Source organism: Haliaeetus leucocephalus, unplaced genomic scaffold (genome assembly GCF_000737465.1).
Source record: "Haliaeetus leucocephalus isolate CR32 unplaced genomic scaffold, Haliaeetus_leucocephalus-4.0 Scaffold110, whole genome shotgun sequence".
Lineage (NCBI taxonomy): Eukaryota > Metazoa > Chordata > Aves > Accipitriformes > Accipitridae > Haliaeetus > Haliaeetus leucocephalus.
In genome coordinates, this window is record NW_010972546.1 from 2,298,760 (window position 1) to 2,324,457 (window position 25,698).

At 40.3% G+C, this 25,698-nt stretch overlaps 2 protein-coding genes across 2 annotated transcripts in view; both read right to left on the reverse strand.

Annotated features, from left to right (window-relative positions):
• LOC104842922 (keratin, type I cytoskeletal 10-like) overlaps positions 1–9,374 on the reverse strand; it is a 14,304-nt gene extending 4,930 nt beyond the window's left edge. Inside the window, exons 1-5 of the mRNA XM_010585580.1 lie at positions 8,961–9,374; positions 8,103–8,185; positions 7,484–7,640; positions 6,675–6,836; positions 6,176–6,301 (exon numbers count right to left, since the gene is read on the reverse strand). Of these exons, the coding sequence (XP_010583882.1) occupies positions 6,176–6,301; positions 6,675–6,836; positions 7,484–7,640; positions 8,103–8,185; positions 8,961–9,374 (942 nt within the window). The remainder of the gene's footprint in view (positions 1–6,175; positions 6,302–6,674; positions 6,837–7,483; positions 7,641–8,102; positions 8,186–8,960) is intronic.
• Positions 9,375–18,764: 9,390 nt separating this feature from the next.
• Positions 18,765–24,719, reverse strand: LOC104842923 (keratin, type I cytoskeletal 15-like). The gene is made up of 9 exons (XM_010585581.1): positions 24,033–24,719; positions 23,338–23,420; positions 22,630–22,786; positions 22,067–22,228; positions 21,614–21,739; positions 21,182–21,408; positions 20,278–20,607; positions 19,689–19,798; positions 18,765–18,790 (listed from the first exon to the last, which is right to left on the reverse strand). The coding sequence occupies exons 1-9, from the start codon at positions 24,717–24,719 to the stop codon at positions 18,765–18,767; spliced, it is 1,908 nt and encodes a 635-aa protein (XP_010583883.1).
• Between the last annotated feature and the right edge of the window lie 979 nt (positions 24,720–25,698).

Here is a 25,698-nt window from a genome sequence, read left to right on the forward strand (position 1 = left end):
CAGTGACCTGGAGGTCTGCAGAGTTGTTTCTCTCACATGTTCTCACTGCTCTCTCTGGCTGCAGTTGCTGTTCTGCAGCAACTTCCCCCCCTTCTTCAATCTGTTATCCCAGAGGCGCTACCAATGTCGCTGATGGGCTCAGCCTTGGCCAGTGGTGGGGCTGTCTTGGAGCCAGCTGGCAATGGCTCTATTGGACATGGGGGAAGTTTCTGGCAGCTTCTCACAGAAGCCACCCCTGTAGCCCCCCCCCCTACAAAAACCTTGCCACACAAACCCAATACAATGCCCCATGGATGTAAAAAGAGCTGAGGCTGAAGTCCTGAACAGGAGTACCTTTCGACTGTGCTTTGCTCTTAGCATGTAGCTGCTGCCATTCAGCTTCTCAAACACCCGGTGAAAAAGCACTCCTACCTGCCTGTCTCCCAGAGCAGCACAGGCACTACAGGAAGCTGGTTACAAACAAGATTCCTGCTCCCACCATGCCTCTGAAAACTGACAGACAACTATTTGAAAATAGTAGAGCTTCAGCCTCGATAAAGCCATATGCTTGTAGAGTCTTCTGGTTTTGGGTTTTTTAATAGGTTCATGATTTTACAATAGGCTTTTGTATATCCATATATATAATTTTCTTCTTTTATCATAAGAATTATATAGGAAGGCTTGTCAACAAAATATTGTTGATTTGGAAGGGGAGGGGTGTAAACTGTTACCACTAGAATGTTATCTGCTATCTGTAGAAGTGCTTAGTTTTTAGAGGCTTAATATGTGATGAGATATAAACTTGAGGTGCTGAATGCCAGAGCTTGAATTCAGCTGCCTAAGGGCATGTCCCTGTAGATACTGCCAGTGACTTCAAAAGAACCTAGAGATGTTAGCTCTGACTCCTTAAGAGAGAAACAAAATTTTGAACTTAAATTGAGACCGAATTATGAAAAATATCTACAAAATTATGACTTACCAACTTTTTGTCAACTAACTTTAATAGAAACACCTTCATGTCAGTTGTGAGTTTGCATACTGCTGTGTTTAGAGAGAATGCTGTCATATCCTTGGTCATGATGTGCCTCCTTCTGAGGCTGAAACACTCTAGGATATCAAGCGCACATACAGAAGTTTTTCCTATACCTTTTCTGCCATTCTCGGAATGTTTTCCAGCTCTGTCGTGTTATTTCTGAGACAGGGTCACCAAAGTTACAGCACTCAAAATACAGCCCAGGGTATCTATGTGCCCTAGACAGATAAGGTGGAATTAATGATGTTCTTCATTTTGATCTTCTGTGTATTGAATGGAGAATCATCTTTGTGGCCATAACCTTTAGGGGGACATATCCCCAAATTTCATAGTTCTCCATGGAAGACCCCAGCTGTATTCCATTCATCCAAACATTCTCACTGTCTAGATCCATAGGGCTTTCCTCAGTCTCTGTTCAAGATACAGTGAGATACGCTCTTTTAATTTCCTTAGCCACACCAGTGACTTTCTCCTGAAAATCCTTCTTTCCCTCTAACTGAGCCTTTTACTAGGTGCTGTCTCCATTCTGCCTATTTTAACCCCTTCTGAACTTCATCATATGATGCATAGCATTTAGTGCCTGTCAGGCAGCAAGGTAATTACGAGACAGGAAAATAAATACTCTTTAAAGCTTAATTTAAAGTGTAGATTGACATCTGTGGAGGTAGTTGTAACATACAAGATGCAAGAGGTAACAATATAGTACCCTCTAGAGGGCTTTGGCATAAGCACAGTCGATTCTTTGAAATAATCCGCATACCATTTACTATGAACATTATATCTCTTTCTAGATGATGTGTGTAGTCTAAGTATCTAAAACAAAGAAATAGAAATCAGCATTACTAGAATCTCTTTCTTCCTGTTGTGTGTCACTGGAAGTATTTGTGTAGCACAAAGTCTGTTTCCAAGTGTTGAGAAAGTTTGCATGGCCATGTGACCTGTGTTTCTGGAAACTAATTTTGCATCTATTCTTTCGATCCACACCCTTGTGCGTCAACCTGTTTTACTTTTCGTCAATGGTGTTAGCTCCTCTCCCACAAAACCCACATTTTCTTTGAGTCTTTATTCACCACTAGAGGCCACTCCCTGAGCATACAGCCCTGCCTCAGCAGTTAAGCCTGCAAATCCATGTACAAGTGAAATATACCCTTCACTTGTGCAGCCTCAGGGTAATTTTGGCCCCTCGTTTGCCCGGGATACTCTGCTAGCCTTTGCAGCTCAGGCCACTGTATGCATTTTTTAAAAACTTAGCTTCACCGTAGACATCCTGTCTTGGCGGGGGTTAGGACAGAGCCTCCTGCAAACAGCTGTACGAGCTGAACCTGCCTCAGGGGAGAACTACAGGAAGACTGGCATGCTGGGCATGGACTAGGATTTTATGTTCCTTTCCACGTTTTCCACTGGTGGATTTACTTGCGAGCTACACAGCCTATAGCTGACTTCTGTTCTGTGTGGTCTAGGTGGTAGCTGTACAATGGACTAAGACTTCCAAATGAGTCTGAGGAATTCAGATGCTAACTTTTCATTAAAATTAATAAAGCTGTGGTTTGTGATCTGCCTACTTTGGCAGCCCTCTCTCCTCCAAAATATCATGCATAAATTCCTGAGATTCCTCAAACATGCACAAGAGACTGCTCTGAAAGGCCTAGGACAATACATTTCATTTCCTTTGATCTCTGAATTTGTTAGTCTTCAGAAGGCAAAGTTATTTTTTTCAACTAAGAGTCTCTGGAAATGGGTTTTATCCATGGGGGTGGGCTGCAATGAAACAAGCTACTGTTTGTTTGCATGAACAAAGTTGTCCCAATCACAGAAGAAAGCCATACTATAATTTCTTTGAAATAATGACTGTAAAAAAGCATATAAAAAGCTGAACAGAAGCAAATGCAACTCCCAAAAGATAGCTAATAACAAGAGAGTGCTTTCTGATTATTTGTTTGCTGACTTGCTCCAAGCTGTTGCAGCAGCCAAGCAATCAAATTTTTTGCAAATTGTAGTCAGGAATGGTTTTAAGTACTAGCTGGATGTGGCTCAGTTTATGTTAATTTTCTTCACAGTACAGATCTTCCTATATCCAAAAGTAAACATTCCAGGTACTTTCACATGTACTTCATTTGTCACAAGTAGAAGGCAAATATTGCTGTTAGTATTAACATTTTATGGAGGAGAACTTTGTAAAGATCCTGTAAATTTTATCTCCTTTTAACTTCTCTTCTGTTCAAAAACAGATCCCTAGTTTGTGCATTTCCAGTTTAAACCCATGAGTGTCAGTTAAGTTTTTGTGAATCACAAATTGAAACATTCTTTCATTTTGCAATCATGATTCTGTAATCATTCATGTTTCTTTGTGTCAGGCCTGGATGGGCACTCATTTGTTGCCATCTTTATGAGCATTCATATAGTGCTGAGATGCTGCAGTCTGTTCTGGGCTGATACTCAATTGCTATTGAGTCTTAGAGCTGAGCTCCACAAGAGTATCTGGCACATTATTAAAAAAAAAAGGCACAGCCCAGGATGCTTCAAAAATATTATGATCTGCCCTGAATGCTCAGAAATTGTGCTTTAACTCTAAATTTCATTGTCAACTACTGTAATGTATCATCAACTTTTCTACCTGGAGGCATGTGTTGGCATGGCTTTGTATTTTCTTTTTAAGTGTTTACACCTACAGAATGGAAGAAAACTTACACACAAGATTCTGGTTGCATCAGACAGAAATGAAGTTTTATTAGCGACATTTTCCTGATACAGAACAATCCAAGCAACGAACAGGTTGAATCTATAAAGCAAGTAGCTCAAGTGCCAATGATTGAAGCCACAAAGTATTCCAGGCAGAAGAAGCACATAGCATGCATGTCAGGTGGGCAGGTGGCCCATCTGAGTAGCTCTGATGGGCCTTTTTGGATAGATGGCATCAGCAACATTGAGGAACTGTTAAGAGCATCTGTCTTTCCTCAGGAGCATGCGGAATGTAGAGGATTTGGGCCAATTTCTGTTTGAAAGTTCTTGCACTGTAGGATCCTCAATGCATATTCTTAGTCAAAAGATTTTCTTCCATACCCTGTTTAGAAATAAAGTATTAATTCCTCCAGTACTGGCAGTGAATCTCTGAGGCACCAGTATCTACCAGATGGAAAAGAAGCTTCATTATGAGATAGGTGACCATAAGCACTCCAAAAGCATAAAGGAAAACTTCAGCATGGTACAAAAGCAGCAGTATTTATAAGATTCTGCAAAGAATGAGAGATGAAGAAAACCAGTTTGGGTTTTAACTACATGATTAGCTGATGTCACCCACAAAATTGAATAGATGTTGAATGTGTGTTTCTTAAGCAGAGTTGATCCTTTGCACACAAATAGGAAAGAATTTTTAATAAAAGTAAATCTAACACTTTCCAGAAATTTTAGTTTATCCTGGGTACTGTTTACCTCCAAAAGAGTATGTTGATACAGTGTATAAATTAGCAAGGATGGGACTGAGAGAACAGTGTCCCCATACAACAGTTCTCACCTTGGCTTTCACCACCGCTCCTGCAGGACTGAGACTGGGAAGATGAAGAGTAGGAGTGGGAACTGCTGACGCCTCCTGAGATCCTTCCCCCTCCTCCTCCTCCTCCTCCTCCTCCTCCAACAATACTACTGCATCCACCACCACTTCCTCCTCCCATTCCTCCTCCACCACTTCCTCCTCCCATTCCTCCTCCCATTCCTCCTCCCATTCCTCCTCCTCCCATTCCTCCTCCGCCACTTCCTCCTCCCATTCCGCTGCTGGAGGAAATGCTACCACCTCCATATCCACCACTCATGCTAGCACCTCCTCCTCCTCTTCCTCCTCCAGAAGAATAGCCACCACCTCCTATTCTACCACTTCCCATGCCTCCTCCCATTCCTCCTCCCATTCCTCCTGCTGGGATTCTGCAAAGAGAGAGAAAGGAGAAAAAAAATTAATCAAATGCATTTTTGAACTCAGAAGGAAATCTATCTACAGATACTGCATGGAAGCCTGCACTTCTCTTGTCTGTACTTCCCCTTTATAGAACCTAGCACAGAACAGCAAGACAACTGATGCAGTGCCAAATATCAACCTCTCCTTCAATTTCAGCCTGAATGGAAGAGTTTTTGCTTTTCCCATGCTCTGCTCAGATATTTCTTGCAAGGTTTAGCATTGCTGCTTTATCAGTGTATGGTGTCACTGCACTCCAAATTGGAAAGGCAGAAAATGAAACTTTAGCTGTTCTTTCAGGTGCCACTTACAAGCAGAAGCAGGCTCGCTGCATAAGGGAAACCAAAGTAGCTTGAATTTTCAGAGAATTGCACACTGAAGCTTCTATGAAGGTTTGGAAAACTATGGTCATTTTTCTGCTTACAGTCTTTTCCTAGGTGACTTATGTCTGTTCAGTTCTTGGCATTTTCTGGAACCAGGATAAAGGTAAGGGTCTGTATGTGCGTTTCCCTGTGAAGCCCCAAGTCGGTAGTTCAGAATTTCTGCATTCATTTTTCTTCATGTGATTTATATTCTGAACGGGTTTGCCAAGAAATGTATAGCACACCAAACCTGAGAGGCAATTGGTCAAGATAGCTGAATTAGCCTCATTTCAGTACAAAATCTGTTTTTCAAATGTAGACTGTTAATTTCCTGTCTTTGTGACTAATCTAGCAACCCTGTGTCTCACACAATGCTCTGTTCTTTTGTCAGTTTACATACACAAGGTCTTGCTGCCCTTCCTCAAGCAGTGCCCGGTACTGAGCAATCTCCTGTTCCAGGCGAGTCTTGATGCCCAGGAGCATCTTGTACTCTTCATTCTGACTCTCCATCTCACAGCGGATGCTGGCCAGCTCCTCCTCCAAGGGGCCGATCATACCCTGGATCTGCTGCAGCTGCATGTTATAGCGACGTTCTGTGTCTTCCAAGTTGGATTGCAGAGAGTCTACCTGCAAATGGAAAACAAAATACAGTGGTTTTGGGAATATGGCAAGTTTAACTAATTTTTATGGAAAAATTTGAGATCTTCACAAACCAGAAAAAAGCATATCTTTGAAGAGAAGTAATCCAGTGTCCCATTCTCTACAGATGGAGTACTTTCTATGTGTAACCATTCTTTCATTCTAGTTGCACATACAGCCTGTGTCACAGGTGAAGCAGAAGTAAATACCTTTACTTACCATGCTGATTTGTGACTGCAGCTCAATTTCCAGGCTTTGATATTCACGTCTCAGCTCAGAGATCTGTTGGTTACTTGATTGTATCTCCTGACCACTTGAGTGGACTTGTTGATTAACTTCTTCCATCTGAAAAATTCACATACAAAATTGAGGCATTTTTGATAATAAGAAAATGTTGTGGGGTTATCATAACAGCAATAAGAAAGCAATTAATATGCTTGAAGAAAGATGTAATGTAGACTGACCATGTGTATTTCCCACATGCCACTCTGCTAACTCACTCCGTGTAATTCACCTTGCTGCTGGAACACAGAGATTCTACATGCTTTACCACATAATCTTAGTACTCCAGAACTGACCTGTTACAGTAAACTGCTTAAAGTCATTTAAAGTTAATGTCCCTTAAATAATACATGACAAGTTGCCTTTCTTCTGCTGGATGTAAGTAGGTCCAGTTCTTTCTGAAAAATTTAGTAGCCAAAAAACCCCTGTGCTTTACCTTGGTTTCATACCAGCTTTCCACCTCTCTCCGGTTGTTCTCAATAAGCCGTTCGTATTCGCAACGCATTTCATTTAATTTTTCCATCAAATTAATGCCAGGGGTAGCATTGACCTCCACATTGACATCTCCACCAGATTGTGTTTGCAGTCCTTTCATTTCCTGAAAAAAAAACCCACAAACCACCAGGTTCTCAAAGGGTGAAGGTAAGGAGAAATGTCATAGTTTCAAATAAAGGAAAAGAAAGGGACACAAATCCTCACACAGCCGTATCGCTCCTGCAAAGGGGGCCTCATCTACCCTTGTTGTGAAAGGGAACAATTCTGCTATTCCTAAGGCAAACTTTACAGTGGACAATAGCCAGGCACCACGTATGCATTGACACTGACACTTTCCCCTCAGGGTCATAAGAAATTTTATGCAGTATGCTCTTTGTGAAAATCCTTTTATGTATTTTTCTTCTCAATGGGAAATATCATTGCAGGTAGTATAAATATTTTCTTTTGATTTCTCTATATATTCTATCCAATTTTCCTTCCATGAGTTCGGGAACAAAACTGTACTTTGTACTGAAAGCCATTCATTTCCCTGGTCTCATTTTGCCACATGTTGACCTAGGTGTCTTATTACATCAGTCGCGGGCAGCTGTGGATGCTACATACTCCTGAAAATCTAAGCCAGATTGTGTCAAGTTGGATGATCAAAGCCAGCAGCCAAAATCTGGTTACTGCTAGTGTAAGAAATCCACAAGAAATTCTCTGAGTGTTGAGGTTTTGTTAGTTATTATTTTAAAGTGTGGAGAAACTTACCTCTTCGTGGTTCTTCTTAAGATAGATCAATTCCTCTTTTAGAGATTCAAACTGTGTCTCCAAGTCAGATCTGGCTAGAGTCAGTTGATCCAAAAGTGGACGTAATCCGTTAATATCACTTGCCACACTCTGATGGAGAGTATATTCAGTTTCATACCTAAACAACAGACAAGAAAGATAGTAAAAGTGCTGCCAGACCTCTTTGTTTGTTATCTTGATTATGAACAGTTCCCATCAGTACACCTTTGATCTTTAATCCCATTGCTCAGTTCTTAAAAGAAAGGACCTAATTCTTTTTCCATCTCCAATAGGTTGGTTTGGTTTCAGTAGAATTTCTTTCTGTGAGATTTGTATGATGAGGATTATGCTTATAAATCTACATACAAGGATGGAGAAACTTAGAATGTAGTCCTTTAAATGGCAATCTTCAATAACTTGTCTGGAGAAAAATAATAATGAAAAACTAAAAAAAAACATTCTCAGAATGCTTTTGCTAACAATTATATATTCTGTCATTGGAGCCAAGAGGCTATTCCATCTACAAAGATTAATTGGCAATATGAACTGATGGGGTGTAAAGGGAGGCAAGGTGGAATGAAACAGGAAGGGAACAACTCACTTCAGTCTGAAGTCATCCACAGTCATTCTAGTGTTGTCAATGTCAAGAAGGATCTTGTTAAGGTCCACATTTGCACCAACAATCTGAAAGGGAGAGGGCAGATGTTAGTCAGTTGTCTTTTCAGTCTGACACATAGATAGAGGGAAGACATACCTGTGCAGAAACACATTACAGAATATCTTTATGGTAATGTCAAGCCTGACTAGTGCTGCAGGAGCTATATAGAGAGAGAAGAGAGAAGAGTGTATTGCTTCCAGTTAAAAGAAATTGCTTTTGCTGTCAATTTTGGTTTATAAATATCTATTAAAAATACCTTGTTGGAAATAATAACTAAATAATCTCTTCATATTCAAAAACAGTGGGAAAACAAAATTACCATTGCATTTGGCAACAACCGTATTCATGTAGGAGATATGGGACTATTAAATGGCTGAGGGCTAGAATTAGACTAAATGCACGTTGGCTCATCCTGCATATTCACAAGAAGATGCAATTAATATGGCCACTAGCAGCACAACATAAGCAAGCAATGATTATATCTCCTGTTCAAGAGAGTGAGGAACAAACAAGCAAGAGCACAGTGTTGAAGGGAGCACTGGACAGGCCCCATAATGGGTGCACTAGTAATGGTCTGCCACTGCACCAAACAATGCTACCTGTGCCAAATACAAGTGTGCCTGAATATGCATATCACCCACAGCAGAGAAAAACTGGTAGTCAGGCTTTGTCACCCCACCAGTCTGCTTCCTGACTAAAACAAAGGAGGGAATATATTGCCTCAAATAGGGATATTGTGCTGCAGGAGGCAAGTGCCGTTCTAATGAGAATCTGTTCAAAGTTAGTCAAATTACATCGTACCTGGTTTTGCAGTTCTTCAATTGTTCTGTAATATTGGCTGTAGTCCCTGGTAGAAGTGGGACCTTGATTTTTATACCACTCCCTGATCAGGTGTTCAAGTTGAGTATTTTCATCCTCTAAGCGTCGCACTTTATCCAAGTAAGAAGCCAGGCGATCATTGAGGTTCTGCATGGTCAACTTTTCATTTGTGGAGAGTAAGCCAGCGTCTTCACCAAACCCCACTCCACCAAAACTACCTCCACCATAGCCACCACCACCAAAGCTGCCACCACTAAAGCCACCACTGCCCCCAAAGCCACTAAATCCACCTCCACTATATCCACCACCACCAAAACTACCTCCACCGAGGCCAGCTCCATAACCACCTCCCATTCCCCCAAAACCACCGCCACCTGATCCAAATCCTCCTCCCATACTTCCACAGCCCATTCCTCCTCCGTAACTACCACCACTCATTCTCCCACCATAGCTACTGCGGCTAATCCTTCCACAACTGCCACTGCTAAAGCCCCCTCCATAGCTGTTCCTGGAAACTCCTCCACCAAAGCTTCTCCCAGAAAAGCCTCCACTTCCTCCAGAAGTGTATTTTCTAGTGGACACTGAGGAGTATCCACCAGACTTACGAACTCCACAGCTGCTACCCCCTCCACCACCACCACCACCACCACCACCACCACCACCACCACCTCCACTGCTAATTCTAGTGGTACTAGTCGAAGACTTAGTGCCACAGCTCATAGTGACAGCAGGTAAGAGTCTAACCACAATCCCAAATTTAGGTGCACAGCCTGATAAGATTCAGGACTGCAAATTTTCATCCCCAGCTCTCTCTATTTATACTTTTAACAGTGGGTGTCACCATCAGGGTGTTTCCTTCTCCCAGGGCATTTACCAACATTGTTGTTTGTGCCAAGAATAATTTGCTGAACAATATTTTTGTGCTGATATCTCAGCAATCTAGCCCATTGCTGCATTTATGGTGTTTGTTTAAGATAGAACATTTCTTTTCTTTTGGGTGGCATTCTTTTCATTTAGGTTTTTCTGGAATAGGTAGTCTTTTGCCTCATGCAGCCTGGATCTGCTTTATGATGGAAAAGCCACTTTATACAGGATCCTGTTGAAGCTAATGTTGAGATAATGTGTACCTCATGGAACTGTACAAGGAGAATTTTTGTTCTCAGTTCTTCCCTAAAAGAAAGAAGATGAGGCCCAAATCTCTCATGTTAGGCCATGCATTTATTTGTTCAATTATTAATCTCCTTTCTTTGCTCAGATTTTTGTAGCTGCTATTGTCAAAGACTGTTATTCTCTTTTGCTTTTTCAAATTTTGTGCATTTAAGATCTTCTATACTGCTTATATTCTTTTTCTCACTATATATGATAGTGCAAGAGTTTTATTAATAGGACTGTACAACTTGCATATTTAGATTGTCCAACGTGTATCCCTGCCATCACTTAGAGAATATCTTTATTTATATGAGAAGTCTATTTCAAGCAATGCAGCAGGATTCTTATTTAAAAAGCAAAATCGTTCTTTTGTGAAGAAAGTGATAGGACAGCACACTAGATAGCTTAAGTCCTAGAATTCAAAGAGAAAAAAAATATTGGATTTTTTTTCACCAAAGAGCTGTTGATCTAACATAGTAGGAAGCTGAAGCATACTTTAATTGTATTACAGTGTCAGTTGTAGCACAATTAGAAGCTGTATTAATGCAGACACTGACCTATAAACTACTGTGTGGGAAGGCCTTTTATGGTTTAATATAAAACTGTTCATCTCTATTGTTACAGGTGATAGAATAATTACACATACTGCTCTTAATGCAGAGATCCATGAGACTCTAAAATAGATCCTGAGAGAAAAGTTGAAAGGCTTTTCAACACAAATCGGTTGAAATCAGACTGTTGAGACCACAAAAGAAATTAGACCATACTTCAGTCTTGCACCGATCCCCAGAAGTTTAGCAAGATGGACTTGTAAATGGTTTTCATCCCCAGTTGTTAGTTTTGATGCTAAAGCAGAGTATCTGAAGACAGAATTGCATGTTTCTGAAAAATCTGTAAGAAGAGTCTGAGTTTGGGCAAACAGTGCTGACTGACTCTTTGATTCCAGTTGACTGTGATCTACAAAAATACCCTCATGTTATAATGTTTCATCTTAGTCCTGGGTAAAAACTAAATATTCTGGTTCAAATGCAGGATCTCATTTCCTCAGCATCTGCTTAGCTCTGTTCTTACACTGCAAGCTTTTATGAGAAATTTACATCTTATTTTTTAATACAGTAGAGACTTCATTCATGCAAACAGCCAGTCCCTACCGCTTAATTGCAAACAACAGCAAAACCATCAGCATTTGTGGTCTTGCTGTAGATGGACCCAAACAGTCACAGTTTGCTTGGAAGAAAGTGTACATTTTTCCAGTGACAGTTTTGTTCTGTTACTGAAATGTCTTCATTGCCTTTCTTCCTCTCTGTTTGGTTACTGATCCTCTAATGACTGTAAGGTATTTATGAAATTTAGCAATCTCCCCCTAAACCTCAGGTGCAGGGAACAAAGAAGGGCACATCTGAGGAACTACCATTTTTTGTCTGCTGTTCTTTTCTCAGCATCTTCAAAAAGAGCTCTTGTAGATGGCAATGCAGTGCAGTCCTGGCTTTCCAAAGGCCACCTTGATTTAGAAGTTGATGGTATGTCGCTGTTGTTTTTCACACTCTGCTATCAGTCTTCATGTGCATGATTCTTTTACAAACTGTATTTTCTGCCTCAAATTCTGGTCTTTTTTATGTTAAATTAAGGATTATTTACCATTTTCTGACTGAATCTATTGTCCTGTCCTTTGCACTGTGCTTTTGCCAGCATTGCTTTATTGCTGCTTATGCAATCTCTTTCAAAAGCTCTCTGATTTTATCGTGCTATTTGATATACTCAATGGCTCAAGGGTGATGAAAGATTTCAAGTAGCTTGATGATGTGATAATTTCTCTTTGATTCACAGCTGGAGGATGGTAGTGTCACCTCAACAGCGTAAACACAGTTTCTGGGCTTCTTCATGTTCTGTTATTGGTGCTGAAAGATGTAGTTTACTATAGCAAAATGTTTTTTCTTTTTAGTGTTGTTTTGCCTTTGTGTCTGGGTAATGTAATTTTGGTCAATGGGGGCGCTTTTTCACAAATGCCACTACGGTAAGTAAAATTGATTATCAGATTCAAATTTCCATCAGTTATTCTGGTGATATTCCTTACAGGTGCTTTTCATAGACAAGCTAGAACAATCTATGGGTTTATTAGTGATAGTGAGCAAAAAATTCTCTGGACTAAAACGAGTAAAAACATTTGCCAAAAGAGTCTATTTATCGGTTTATGTACTTTCTGAGAACCTACACTGTTTCCTATTTTATTTATTGCTTGTCTTTTTCTATATATGCTTGTTCACAGCAGGGACTTGTCTGTACTGGAAGGTTCTTCTGATAAGCACATATCTTATTATATGCTTGGAAAATACTTTAAAAAATAAAAGCAGTGAAAGAAAAGAAAGAGCCAAGCCATTGAGGGTGGAGAACTTCAGATAGCCTCAACATTTCATTTTAGTTCTCTATTATTACCACTACTTATATATAAAGGAGGAACACAAATAAAAGATTTTGCCTTTAGCTCTTGGTAGCTTTTAAGTCATATGCTCATAGGATGTTCCTTTTTGTCTTTAGTGTTGCTATTATTTTATTTTTGTTACTAGTTAGTGCTTTTTATAGAAATCCTTCTGGCTATTAGGATATGCTGTATTCTTAACAGCTGAAAATTTTCCCTTGTGATATTTTGTTTCTTTCACAGTCACTGTGTTCTCAAAAATGTACTATGTCTCTTTGGACTACAATACTAAGGTACCTGAAAAATACAGGTGAACTATGAGTACTTCATCCTCTTGTAAATTTGCATACACTGGATTCCATCCTGGCATATTTTAATTTATTGGTTATTAAATATTTAACTGTGTGAATATTTACAAACCAGAGAAGATCCATGCTGTGGACAGGATTAATTTTTCCTTTCTGAGGTCATTTAAAGAGCCTTCACAAATTTTTGTTCTGATGCTCTCCACTAATGTGTTATATGGATGATGTAAAGTTTATAATTTATGGAATTACCTAAAAGGAAGCTGTAATTTTAGGACTTTTCTCATCTCTTTCTTATATATGATGCACAGTTTAATCATGAATGTTTTTGTGTTGATACAGCATCCAGTATGCTATATAACATTGCTGTTTCCAAATCAGACCAGAATAAGGACATTTATTACCACAGCTGCCAGCATTACTCAGCCTGCAGAGTATTTGAATATTTTGACACTGCATACTGCTTCTTGTTAAGCTCAGCACATGCCACATTTCAAGTACAGCTGACATTCTTTCACTCTCTCTCTGTTATTGTTTTCTTTTTAATCAGGCCTCTGTGATATATATCAAAGAAGTGACTGCCTAGCATCAGAATGAAGACAAATTCTGTGAGCAGCCCACGCTGCTGTATATTTTAGCAGAACTGGGAGACTTTTACAACAGGCTGGAGCTGCTGCATTCAAAACAGACCTGGAGAAAATGTATTCTCACTTTTGTGTCTGTGCACCAAAAAATTAAAACATTTCCCCTTAATTCAATGTCATTCTGATGCCATGCCTCAGGCAAGTGCTAGATTTTATTCTCTTGATCTATTTAATAATCTCTTCCCATCATTCTTACCAGAAACTTTTGTAAGAAGAGAGGATCTTTTTTCACCTAGGAATCTGTGCTCACTCTTCATTCCTACTTTATTTCATAATGTTCTTAGTGAAATCACAATAACTTCCAAAGAAATTTTGATTAGACCCAGCAAAGGAAGCAAGGACTATTAAGGCAGTAGTAAGCTTGTCTGTCAAGTTTAAAACCTCTAGCACTCTCCTAGTGCACATTTTTGTGCAGGGTAACTTGGATCTTCCATGCAAGTAGGTTGATGGGAAGAATGCCCGTTGTTCAGATCCTGAAAATGTACACATCATTTTTGTCATTTGAATGTGACAACCATGGGTCAAGGTTTTTGTGCCCTACAGCTGACAGACAGTTTACAGGCTGCTAATTACTGCCTATCAGCTGCCAGTTGTCATTTCTAACACTTTCTGAGCCAGAATCAGACAGTTGTCCCCCTGTGATTACCCCAGTCTCCTACAGGGTCAAGTCAATGGGACAGGGATATATTTTTTTGTTGGTACCAAAATGGAACAGCATTTTTCATATTGCCTGTAACAGCTGGAGGGCATGATAAAAGCATCTGCCAACAAGGTCTCCTGCCTCTCTCTAGAGTTTAAGTGCCTCAGTCCATTTGGGATAAGCAGCCTCAGATCCCCTAGGCTGTGGGCATCTACAGCTGTTCTGTCACCTTAATGCCTTTGATTACTGCAGTACCCTGCGAGATGGAACATAGGGATTTGAATCCCAGCCTGCAAAGGCACTAATCTGCATATTGTACTTTCTGTTACTACAACTAATGTGTTGTATGAAAGAAAGGCATCCACCCTTCTTGAAGTGTTTTACAGGGAGGAAGGTCATGCTGGCCTCTGGGAGGCATGCTGCTGGGCTGAGCTTGGTGGAGGGTTTACGCACATTTCAGGAGCAACCTGTATGGTCTCTGCTTGCCAGTGGGAAGTGGAAGGGAGCTGGTACTTGCTGCCCTTAGCCTCAGCCTGGTCTGAGCAAGTGCAGAAGCAGCCTGAAGAACTTGTTAGTCAAAAAGTAAGATTTAGTGAATGTAGTAATTCAAGGTGGTTAAATACCCACTGAGCCGGCATTTGGGAATCAGAGCTTTGGACTTCAGCCAGTCTAAGTGTAGCTAAATCCTGTTTATGCCTACTGCCTTTGGGGATCTGGCTCCTGCTTGATTGTCCATATAGAGAATTATTATCACACCACCACCACCCCCCCAACACTTTAAACAAATGACTGCCTAAGCAACCTGTGTTATCCCCTCATAAAAGTGAAGAAGAACCACTAGGACATTCAAGTTGAGATGGGTGGGCTCTAGAAAGATTTACTAGTTTCTTCCTTCCCCCTACAACAGTGCAGTGAAATAGCATACTTTGCTGTACTAATTCTGTAGCCCATTAATATAAACTGTGTAGCATTTGACAATTAATAGGGCTAACAATTAATGCTAAACAAAAGAGACATCAGCACAATATATGCATAGGCAATTTTGAAATTACATATATGCCTTCAAATGGACAAATGAATTGCTCTGGGAGTACTGAAGCCAAACATACAGGAGTGTGTGTGCACGTTTATTTTTGCCTAAGGTTGTTCTGAAGGTCTTGTTCTAACATGTACCACAATTTTCTTCTCAGAGCACTAACAGGAACACCAGATAAGTATCCGAATTGCAACATGTTGTGCTCATAAAATTAAAGCTTGTTATGCTGATTAATGCCTAACAAAATGCATGCAAGTGCAAGGTTCTCCTCACTACACTTAATATTGCTGGAGTCCCACTTTAAGCATGCCCTAAGCTTTGACACCTGACACTACAGTATTTGTATTTGTTACTCCTGCTTTGCAGTAGTTTTGGTTTTCTAGCTCTGTTCCTCCACATAAGTTTTTTTGCATTATTGTTATTATTACAAGCCTGTTCTCTCAGTAAGCAAATGCTAGTGATAACCTGGATGCAGATTTTGTATACACAAAATGGAAAAAGGAAAGAATATTTAAACTGGCACTTTCTTCCAGGGTATGGTAAGAAACCATCTAAATTAATTCTTCTTTTTGTCTGTAATAAGCACTAATGCCATCATTAGGTAGGTGTTTTTTTAAGTTTATCAGTGGCTTGTATTTATTTTGTCACATACTGTAATGTATAGCAAATAAACTTTATTATGAAGCTTATTTGCATTATAGATGCAGACTCATTACATGCAAGGAACATTATAAGAACACCTTGATAAGAAAGGTACAGATTTTAGGTAAGGAAGAAGACAGTACAATCAATGCTGAGTAGTAAAAGAAGTAATAGTAATATTTTATTTATCCTAATTGCTCAGAAATTTTTACTTATTTCTGCACACGATTATAACATATTAATGTAAGCATTTAAATCATCAGCAGAATTGCATAGCATATTACAACACATTGCATTTTAATGTTTGCATGTTTGTACTGTAGTACAGGTTTCTCTGATACAGTACTGAACTGCCTCATTGCCATGTCGATTCTCCTTCCCACGCTTTAAACTCTTCAAGTTTCGTTCTGCTTTGCTCTCACAAGGACTTGTTTCAGTAGAATTTCTTCTGCAAGGTTAGATGCATATATGCTAGATAATTAGATAACTGGCAGTGAAAATACTAAAAGTAAGTTACATTTTTTGAAAGAAGTGTAGGATCAAGGAGTGAGAGGTATGAGTAGTCCCCAGAGCTGCTGTGATGGTACAGAGCAGCAAGCTTCAGCACAGACTACTCTTCCAAGTAAATTGTATCTGACCTCCTTAATAGCCTCCCGGGTGTTGCTGTAAGGGCAGAGGTCAGGTGATGGCCTGCAAATCACCCTATAAAAGCCAGGAAGCACGCACTCAGCAGAAGCATTTTTGAGATTAATTTGGCAGGCTCTTAGAGGAGGTATGAGAAGCAGGGCTCCTGTATTGGGAATATTCTTTAATTTGGGCTGTTAGTTTAGTATCGTGAATAGACAGGTCTAAGAAAGAATTGTCAGAGCCTGCAAGAGGTGTAAAACTAGCAGAGCAATCAGAGAAAGTAGGTTGAGGGGACAGCTAGCAATATTGAGACAAGTATGATTTGATGCTGCAAGGGTTTTAAAAATGAAGTAGGCAATTTTGCAGTAGGAGAGAGATGGGGGTGTCCTTGCAAATGTAATCAACACTGCCTCTTAGCATGTCAGGTAAGGGATATCAGTGCATGCTTATGTATAAAGTAGTCCTTCATGAAGATTAGCCAGTTCCTCAGGCCTCCATAGAGACACTGGTCAGAAAAGAATTTTCTTCTTAGATTTTTTTCTATTCAAATACTAATCATGTTGGCTGAGAGCCTGGCATAAGGCAATGCAGTGAATCACTGGCACACATCTGCCTAGAACTCGGGCGTTCAGGATTCCCATTCCCACGGTCTCCCACTCAATCTGTGTTTCTCAACCTTCTCCAGTGGGTGATGCCTTCCTCAGAGTAAAAAAACCAAAACTCGTGACTGTAAAACTGAGAGAGGAAAACTTACTGCAGTGATACTCCTATCTGGTTCCCTTTGTGTTTAAGCAGGGGAGTCAGGAAATGCAAGGAATAAAGAATGTATTAGTGAACAGGTGTCATGTGAGAAGCCCTCTGAATTATTTTCAAGTGAAATTCCACATATAGTTTATTTCACCAATTCAGCCATGGAAGTTCTGCTTATGCAGACCCCACACTTTAATTAGCCGCAACAGAAGTGAAAGGCACTGTAAGGGATACAGCATGGGGGAGCGGGCAGAGGGAGCCCTCTGGCCAATTAGCACCCACCCAGGGCATAAAGGAGGGAAACATGGCTATAATTAAAACAAAGAGAAAAAATGTGATCTCTATCTTTTAGGGCATTTGCACCCTTACCACTGTAAGCAGTCCCTCTACTGCATGATCTGTAGGCAAACCTTAAACTTGTTTTGGGAATCTTTTTTCTTGAATATCTTTTTTTTCCTCTCAACCTACCACTGGGTTTTGTAAAATCACATCCTAAATATGAATAATTTGCCAGTCTTCTTTGCAAAATGTATACCTGTCCATACTTAGACATTAGAAATGCCCTGAAGTGGAAATACATAGAAGAGGCCAGGTATTTTACAGCTACCAGATGGCAAGGCATGGTTATGATCAGTAAAACTAGCCTTCTCTAAGACCGTATGCGTGCAATTTGGTTCATACTCCAGCTTTATGAATTTATTTTACAGTACAGATAACTACTGTCACAAAGTAGGGTTATCCTATTACTGAACTTCTATCCACTTGTTAGCCAATGTGTACCCAAGCAGGTAGCATTCAAAATGTGTTAATTTTGGATAATTAATTGTACATGATTTAAGTTCTGCACTCGGGGGTGTTTTGGCACTGGGAGCTGAAAATTTCCATCTTTAAATTCCCTGATTAAAAAGTTTCTTAATGCATTTTAGTGATTCCTTAGGAAGATTTTTTTTAAGAAGCTTTCTAGGGAATAGTCAGTTCCTTAAACCCACCCTCTTTTTCCCTGATAGAAGTTAATAGCAGAAATGAGTCAGGTTTTTGACTGTTTTCCTATTGCAGGGACCACCAGAGCGTTGTACCTGGTAATGTATTCTTCAAAGTTTTGCCGCATTAGTCTTAAATGGTGAATAGGTTGCTGCAAGGTTTTGGGTCTTATGCATAATCTGACATGTTATTGTGTATTCCACAGGTAGGGCTTGATATTTGTAATTGATTCAAACAAAAATGTCCGCCAAAGGAAATTTCTCCCAGACATGGCTTTCTGGTTGCATCAGAGAGAAGCAAAGATTTATTAGCATTTGGGGGGGAGGAGGTGTGTGTGCTTTTTTCTTTTCACAGGAATACCAATCACGGTAGTTTAACTCAGGTAACAGTGATTAGGCACAGAAATTAAGATAGAAGAAGCAGGTAGGCCATCCAGAGAGTTCTGATGAGCCCCTGGAGTGAGCAGTGTTGAGTAACTTGAACAAGTGTTTGCTCTTGCTCTTTGCAGAGGCGTGATTCGACATGCTTGGTATAGTCTTGCTTGGTCCAAAGCCCCACTGGTAAGGTCCTGCAGTGGAAGATGCTGGTTTTTCCAATCAGTCCTCAGACTTTCTAAAACTCCCTGTTGAAAGATGAAGGGAAGCAAGAATTTCTTTGAAGAAATGTTATCTCATTCAGCATTTTAAATCTTTTTGTTACTTTGTAATTTTAGACTGTGCAGTTCTCAGTGGACTAGATTTTTTTCTCAGCATTCTGGAAAGGTTAGAACAGTGTCAGACAATATTTGTACAAGCATATGTGTTTGCAGCTTTATCATATTAAATACATGGACCTGCTTCTATTCTCAACTGTATAAGTGTACATCTCTCTTTAAATTTAGAGTGACTGTAGCAGTATAAAACAAATACAGATGAACTTAGAATCTGTATTCATGTGTGTATAAATATTTACAACAAATTTTTATAAGTTAAAGATGGATGGCACATAATATATTTTAATCTTGCCTACGAAGCATTAGTATACATAGGACTGTTGCAAGTCAGATAGGATGTTTGATCAAAGGAGTAAACTTTTATGAAGGAGTTTGCAAAGCCTATTAATTTTTAAAAACTAGATCTCATCTACACCAAATATTACCAAAAAAAATCTTACTCATTTTACAAAAACTTTCTGACTTCACTGCCTTTGTTTTCAGCATCAAGAGAGTCTGTGTAGTATTCTCACTTTCTATATTGATGGTTTCAGGCCTTTTGGCCTGTAGCCAATACTTCCATGACCAACTGCCAGTCTGTGACAGAAAACAGCACATTTTTGAGACAGACTACATCTTAACTAAGATTAATATCCCTGTTACTTCCTTGATAAGAAGGAATAAATGGAAGCCTCAAAGCAGGATAATTTTCCATCTTTTTTTAAAAAATCAGAAGTAGAAGAGAACCTTTCTAAAAATTATAACTTCCTGTTAATTTTCAACATTTTCAGGCATTTGTCTGAGATGCTGTGAGGACCTGGAGCCTTACCCAGTCTCATTGTTTTTATGGCTTCAGACACTTCCTCCATTGTTGCTCCTCTCTCCAGTGTTTTATTCCCTTCCAGGCAGAGCTTCATGTTTTCAGGACCTCCTGGAACCACAGCCATGAAATCAGACATGGAGAAGACCTTTTGGTCACTCCCCATCTTTTGCTACATCAGGATTTTACAGCTAATACCCCTTATATTTTATATGTCTTGAGCGTTCCAACTATTTTACCCTGCTTTAACCATTTTTCTCCCTTAATACGAGTTACATTTCTAACATTTGGCTTCATTCCAAAACTACTGACTTCTCTAGTTCCCTGCATGCTTTGGATTGGGGATTATTTTTCCTTTCCCCCCCTTCATTTCCTCTTTCTACACATCCTCTGATAGAACTCTTAATAACATCCTCTTCATTTGAGTCATTTGTGAAAATACTACCATGTTGATATGTTACTGTATGAGAACAAATGTCAGAGTGGACTTAGAACATGATTGGGAAAAAAGTAGCAAAAATATCCCCAGATTTCCAAATGAGGAAGGAAGTTGTCATATCCTTTCCTGCTATGTACTCTTTTATTCCAATTTTTACCTTGGCTTTCACAAGAGTTGCCAGACTGGGACTGGGAAGATGAAGAGTGGGAGAGGCAGGATTTTCCCCCTCCTCCTCCACCACTGGCACCTCCTCCACCTGAAGTTTTACCACAGGCTCCACCTCCTGTTGTTCCTCTGCTCCCTTCTCCTCCACCTCTGGAAGAGGAAGTTCCTCTGTAGGATCCTCCAATTCTTCCTCCACTGCTTCCTCCACCTGAGGACCAGCTACTTCCTCCTCCACTACTTCCTCTTCCAGAAGACCAGCTAGTTCCTCCATGACCTCCTCCTCCTCCTCCTGCAGATCCACCACCAGCTCCTCCCTGTGAGGTGCTGTAAGGAGGAAAGGACATGTATGTGTAAGATTTATAGCAACATGACCAGTGTCTGGCATCCTGTCGGCTGTATCAAGGTCACTTTCTGACTCCCTCTGAGCTCCTTCTATGCCTGAGAAAGTACTATTGTGTGAAACATGTTCTAGAGAACTGGTCTTAAACTATCCGAATTAAGGACAAATGAACTGATCTGCACAGAAGAAGAAGAAGAAAGACAATGGATGCCTTTAGAAGTCTTTCAAAATATGTACCTTGAATATTTATGAAAAAGTTATTTTCTTGCTTACCTTTCATTTTCTTATATAACTGTACTTCCTGATTGTACTTAGGAGAATAAATGGCAAATTATAGTTCTGAATACTTTTGTAAACATTTTTGTCCAGTTCATAATAAGTATAGAATAATACAGCTTTGTACACTGCCAGCCAAGTTTTAGATTCCATATGAATTCCTGTGATTGTACTAAATGTGTTGATGATGAATTAGTTGCACTAGTTCCTAATATAAATATTGCTACTTTCATCTTCACCTGTTTGCAAAGGTGGCATGTTAATTAATTTGAATGTACGTACCTAATATCATGCTGCCCTTCCTCAAGCAGTGCCCGGTACTGAGCAATCTCCTGTTCCAGGCGAGTCTTGATGCCCAGGAGCATCTTGTACTCTTCATTCTGACTCTCCATCTCACAGCGGATGCTGGCCAGCTCCTCCTCCAAGGGGCCGATCATACCCTGGATCTGCTGCAGCTGCATGTTATAGCGACGTTCTGTGTCTTCCAAGTTGGATTGCAAAGACTGTACCTGAGAATGAAAGAAAAAATACAGTGTTTATGGGAATGTGGCAGGATTAGATCATTCTTATGCCCCAGATGAGAAAAGTGTTACATGGTGTCAGATGCACCGAGCATCTTCATTAAATGGAGTGCTAGCTATAGTTGATCTCCTGTCATTCCAGCAACTCACGTGTTCTTGGCATATCAGAGGATCAGAAGCAATCATTACCTACCATGCTGATTTGTGACTGCAACTCAATTTCCAGGCTTTGATATTCACGTCTCAGCTCAGAGATCTGTTGGTTGCTTGATTCCACTTCCCGGCCACTTGACTGGACTTGTTGACTCACTTCCTCCATCTGAAAAATTAATATACAGCTTTGGAGTTTTTGAGTTTAACTTACAATGTCATTGTGGTAGTTTATCATGGAAGCATCTGGCAATACAACAAGTTGAAGCAGTGCCAAGTGTAATATGGGGGCTGTTTAAACTTGATTATATGGCTCTGCCAGTGCAGTTCAAGCCCACTTATGATTTCCTTTATTTTAATCAAGGGTATTCTACCATTTTATCCTAAAAGCAATGGATGTTGTGATTCAAAGTGTCATTCATCTACAGGAAGTTCTTGCCAAAAGTTGGTATTGTTTTTCTTTTGTAATATAAACATTCAAATTGTAACCATTTACCTTGCTTTCATACCACCTTTCAACCTCTTCACGGTTTTTCTGAATAATATTTTCATATTCTTGTCTCATATCATTCAGTTTTTTCAGTAGATCCTCTCCTGGAGCAGCATTCACCTCCACATTCACATCACCACTGGACTGTGTTTGCAGCGATTTCATTTCCTGCAGAGAAAACCCAGGCCCAAGGCAAATAAACAAAAATGGTAAAATAACTTGCAAAAGAGTTTTGAAGTCAGTTAATTTGCTCTGATGTCATAAACCATCCTGGATCCTTTAAGAACATATATATGTATGTGGGGTTTTTTTTTCTTGTTGCAATTATTTTACCTTGACTTCCCGGTCATTTCTTGTTGAGAGGGACTGTGCTCAGAAATGCCCTGGAGCAGCCTGGGCCTGGCAGTCAGCCTGTCTCAGGAGGCCCCTAGCCAAGCTGCCGCACATTAGGAGAGCAGGGAAGACTACTCAGTGCAGAGGATGTTACCTGCAAAACCTCCCCACATATCCAATACAGTAAGTGTTCTTGTTTTCCTCTGCAGTTTGCATTTCAAGGAACTGACTCTTACCTCCTCATGGTTCTTCCTGAGGTCAATCATCTCCTCCTTTAGAGACTCAAATTGCATTTCCAGGTCAGACCTGCTCAGAGTCAGATTATCCAACAAGGGTCGCAAGCTATTAATGTCAGCCTCCACATTCTGCCGGAGACCATACTCTGTCTCATACCTGTGCCAAGGACAGTGCAGAAAGGTCAGCCCTGGTCTTAGATTCTCATTCCTTCTCCTACTGACTTAATTTATGAAAAAGTTCATGTATTCCAGTATCTCAGTGTCTGGTTCTACGTCTATACTTTGTAGCACATAGCATCTCTCAATGAGCAGAATTATGAAATCAGCAGCCAGTACTTAAAGTTTAATATTAAAATGTATTCTGTGGGTTTTTTCATTGTCTTTTCTTACTGTAGCCTTTGTGCAGGTTTCATCTATCTGTTTCATCTGAATTTCAGTGAGAGATAATCATAATTTTTCTTTCCTTAAAAATAAAGCTTTTTTAAGGTTTGAATCCACAGCCATAGGGAGTATTCCCATTGAAGATCATTACAGAAATAATGAAGAATTTTGAAGTCTTACAAATTATTTCAGTTGTGCTGCCATGGAACTAGGAGGAACCCTAGTCTCTGTGGATTGATACTTGTTTATGGAATGAATTTATGAAAGTAAGTTGAGAAAAGTAGGAGAAAGGAAGTCAGTGCCTGGAAAAGAGGAGTATATATTTACTTTATCCTGAAGTCTTCTGCAGTCATCCTTGTGTTATCCAGGTCCAAAAGTACCCTGTTGGTTTCCACAGCTGCAGTCACAAGCTAGAAGAGAAGATGATATGCTGAGGAAAATTTTCCCTGTGAATCTCTCAGGTTTGCACAAGGGACAGAAATATGAATGCGATCTTGTTATAATTCCCAGGTGTCTGAGGTGAACAGCATTTCCTATATACAGAGGCCTGGAAAGGTCATCTACAGTGCAAAACAAAGAGGTACCTGTATGAAATAGCATCAGAATGGCAAAAACTGTTTTGTGAGTACAAGAGTCCTGTCAAGAGGCTTGGTGTCACCTCTGTAGCTCTGTCTCACTTTCCATGCCCGCAGGCCAAGGGCTGTACTCCAATGTCAGACAGCGCACATCCGAGAGAGTAATTGTTACTATTTTTTCCTATGCTCTAAAATCCACTAGAGGCGTTCTGAGAGTCTGCAGTCACTGCCAGCGAATGGTCTGTGGGGTGTGCTATAGGGGCTGTGCATTTTTTTCCACCTCTAGTTGGAGATAATTGGATGCATGCACAGAAGGCAGAATTTCAAGCGCAAGAGACACTATCAGAGAGGCACTTATTGAGTTTAGAAGTATCCATGCCTCAAACATTTTACTCAATCACAAAAAGTCTGTCAATGCTTCAACTTCTCTGACAAAGAACATCCTACCTGATTTTGAAGGTCTTCAATTTTTCCATAATAGTGGCTGTAGTCCTTTGTACCAGTAGGACCTTGCTTCTGGTACCACTCCCTGATTAATTGTTCAAGCTGAGCATTTTCCATTTCCAAATTTCTGACCGTAGCCAGGTAGGAAGCCAGGCGTTCATTAAGGCTCTGCATGGTCAGCTTTTCATCATTGGAGAGAATTCCCACATTCCCTCCATGAAAGCCACCGCTGCCAAAGCTGCCACCACTGCCAAAGCTGCCACCACTGAAACCACTACCTCCACCAAAGCTTCCTCCATAACCACCACCAAACCCACTCCCACGTGATCCAAAGCCTACTCCCATGCTGCCACAGCCCATTCCCCCTCCATAACCACCACCACTCATTCCCCCTCCATAATAACCACCACTCTTTCCTCCTCCACAACTACCACCACTCATTCCTCCTCCATAACTACTGCGCCTGATCTTTCCATAACTACCACCGCTAGCTCCCCCACCATAGCTGCTCCTGGAACTTCCTCCGCCACAACTGCTGCCAGATATCCTGCCACCACCACTTGTCGTAGAAGTGATTCTTCTTGAGGAGGCAGAGGAATACTTGCTGCCCCCTCCACCACCACCACTGCTAGCACTGCCACCACTGCTCCCTCGCAGGCAGCTTTTAGAGGTCTTGGAACCACAGCTCATAGTGGCAGCAGCGAATGACTCGGGTTAAAACTCAAAGCTGGTCTTACAGTTGTTCCGGAATCATAGCTCCAACTTCCACCCTCCCTGGTCTGCATTTATACCTGAGACAGTGGGTGTCACCGTCAAAGGGAGTACCTTCTTTCCATGTGCATTTGCAAGCCATAGTTTTTCTGCCAAGGGTAATTTGCCACAGGGAGATGTTTGACAGTGTCAGGAAGCTTAACCCATACTCGAAGTGTTCATGACCATTTGTTTATTAATACAAAACATGTAATTTCTATTGGGTGGCTCTGAATTAGGTAGATCTTTTCTGTGATCTAGTCCACTGACTTACAGTCATCTGAATTGAACTCATCCCACTCATCTCATCCTGTTTGCACCTCTTTCAGCACAACAATAAACTGTCATAATAGAACAGTAATGAATGTTACTATCTCTCTTTTAATATAGTCATTCCTCATGCTTTTCCCCTTTCAGATATTTGTCAAGGAATCGCAGCTGATTTTTTTATACTTAAGTGATATTTTAGTAGGTTCTGGTTTATGGTTATCTTATGCTGTATGCTCCTTATTTTTAGTCCTTTATTACTTTATGCCTTTTGAAAACATACTGCAGGATGTATTTTGTAGGTACACTGAACCACTCTGACATCTTTGTAATTTCTTATGAAAACTTAGGGAACATTGGCAAATATCACTCATGTCAGCAATTTACTCCAAACATACATCTGCAATTATGTTTTATAAATAACAATTTAATTCTAAAAAATTCCATGACAACAACTGGAAAATAGCTCTGTGTAAGACTGTAAGGAAAGGAAGTGTGACAGGTTGTAGCAGGGAATAACTCTTCATGTGCTCGGACCAAATGCAGTTATAGGATGGTCGAGAGACCTGGAGAAGTATCTTGGCTCTGGGCTAGTCTCTCTTGACATGTCTGTGAATATAAGAGGTAATGTTCTCACTCCTGATGGGATTTC

Coding starts and splice junctions, on each gene's coding strand:
- LOC104842923 (XM_010585581.1), bottom strand. CDS start 24,719: ATGAGCTGTGGTTCCAAGACCTCTAAAAGCTGCCTGCGAGGGAGCAGT. Junction 22,787..23,337: donor GCAGAAGACTTCAGGATAAA/GTAAATATATAC, acceptor TCCTTGGCACAG/GTATGAGACAGAGTATGGTC. Junction 21,740..22,066: donor AAAGGTGGTATGAAAGCAAG/GTAAATGGTTAC, acceptor TTAATTTTTCAG/ATGGAGGAAGTGAGTCAACA.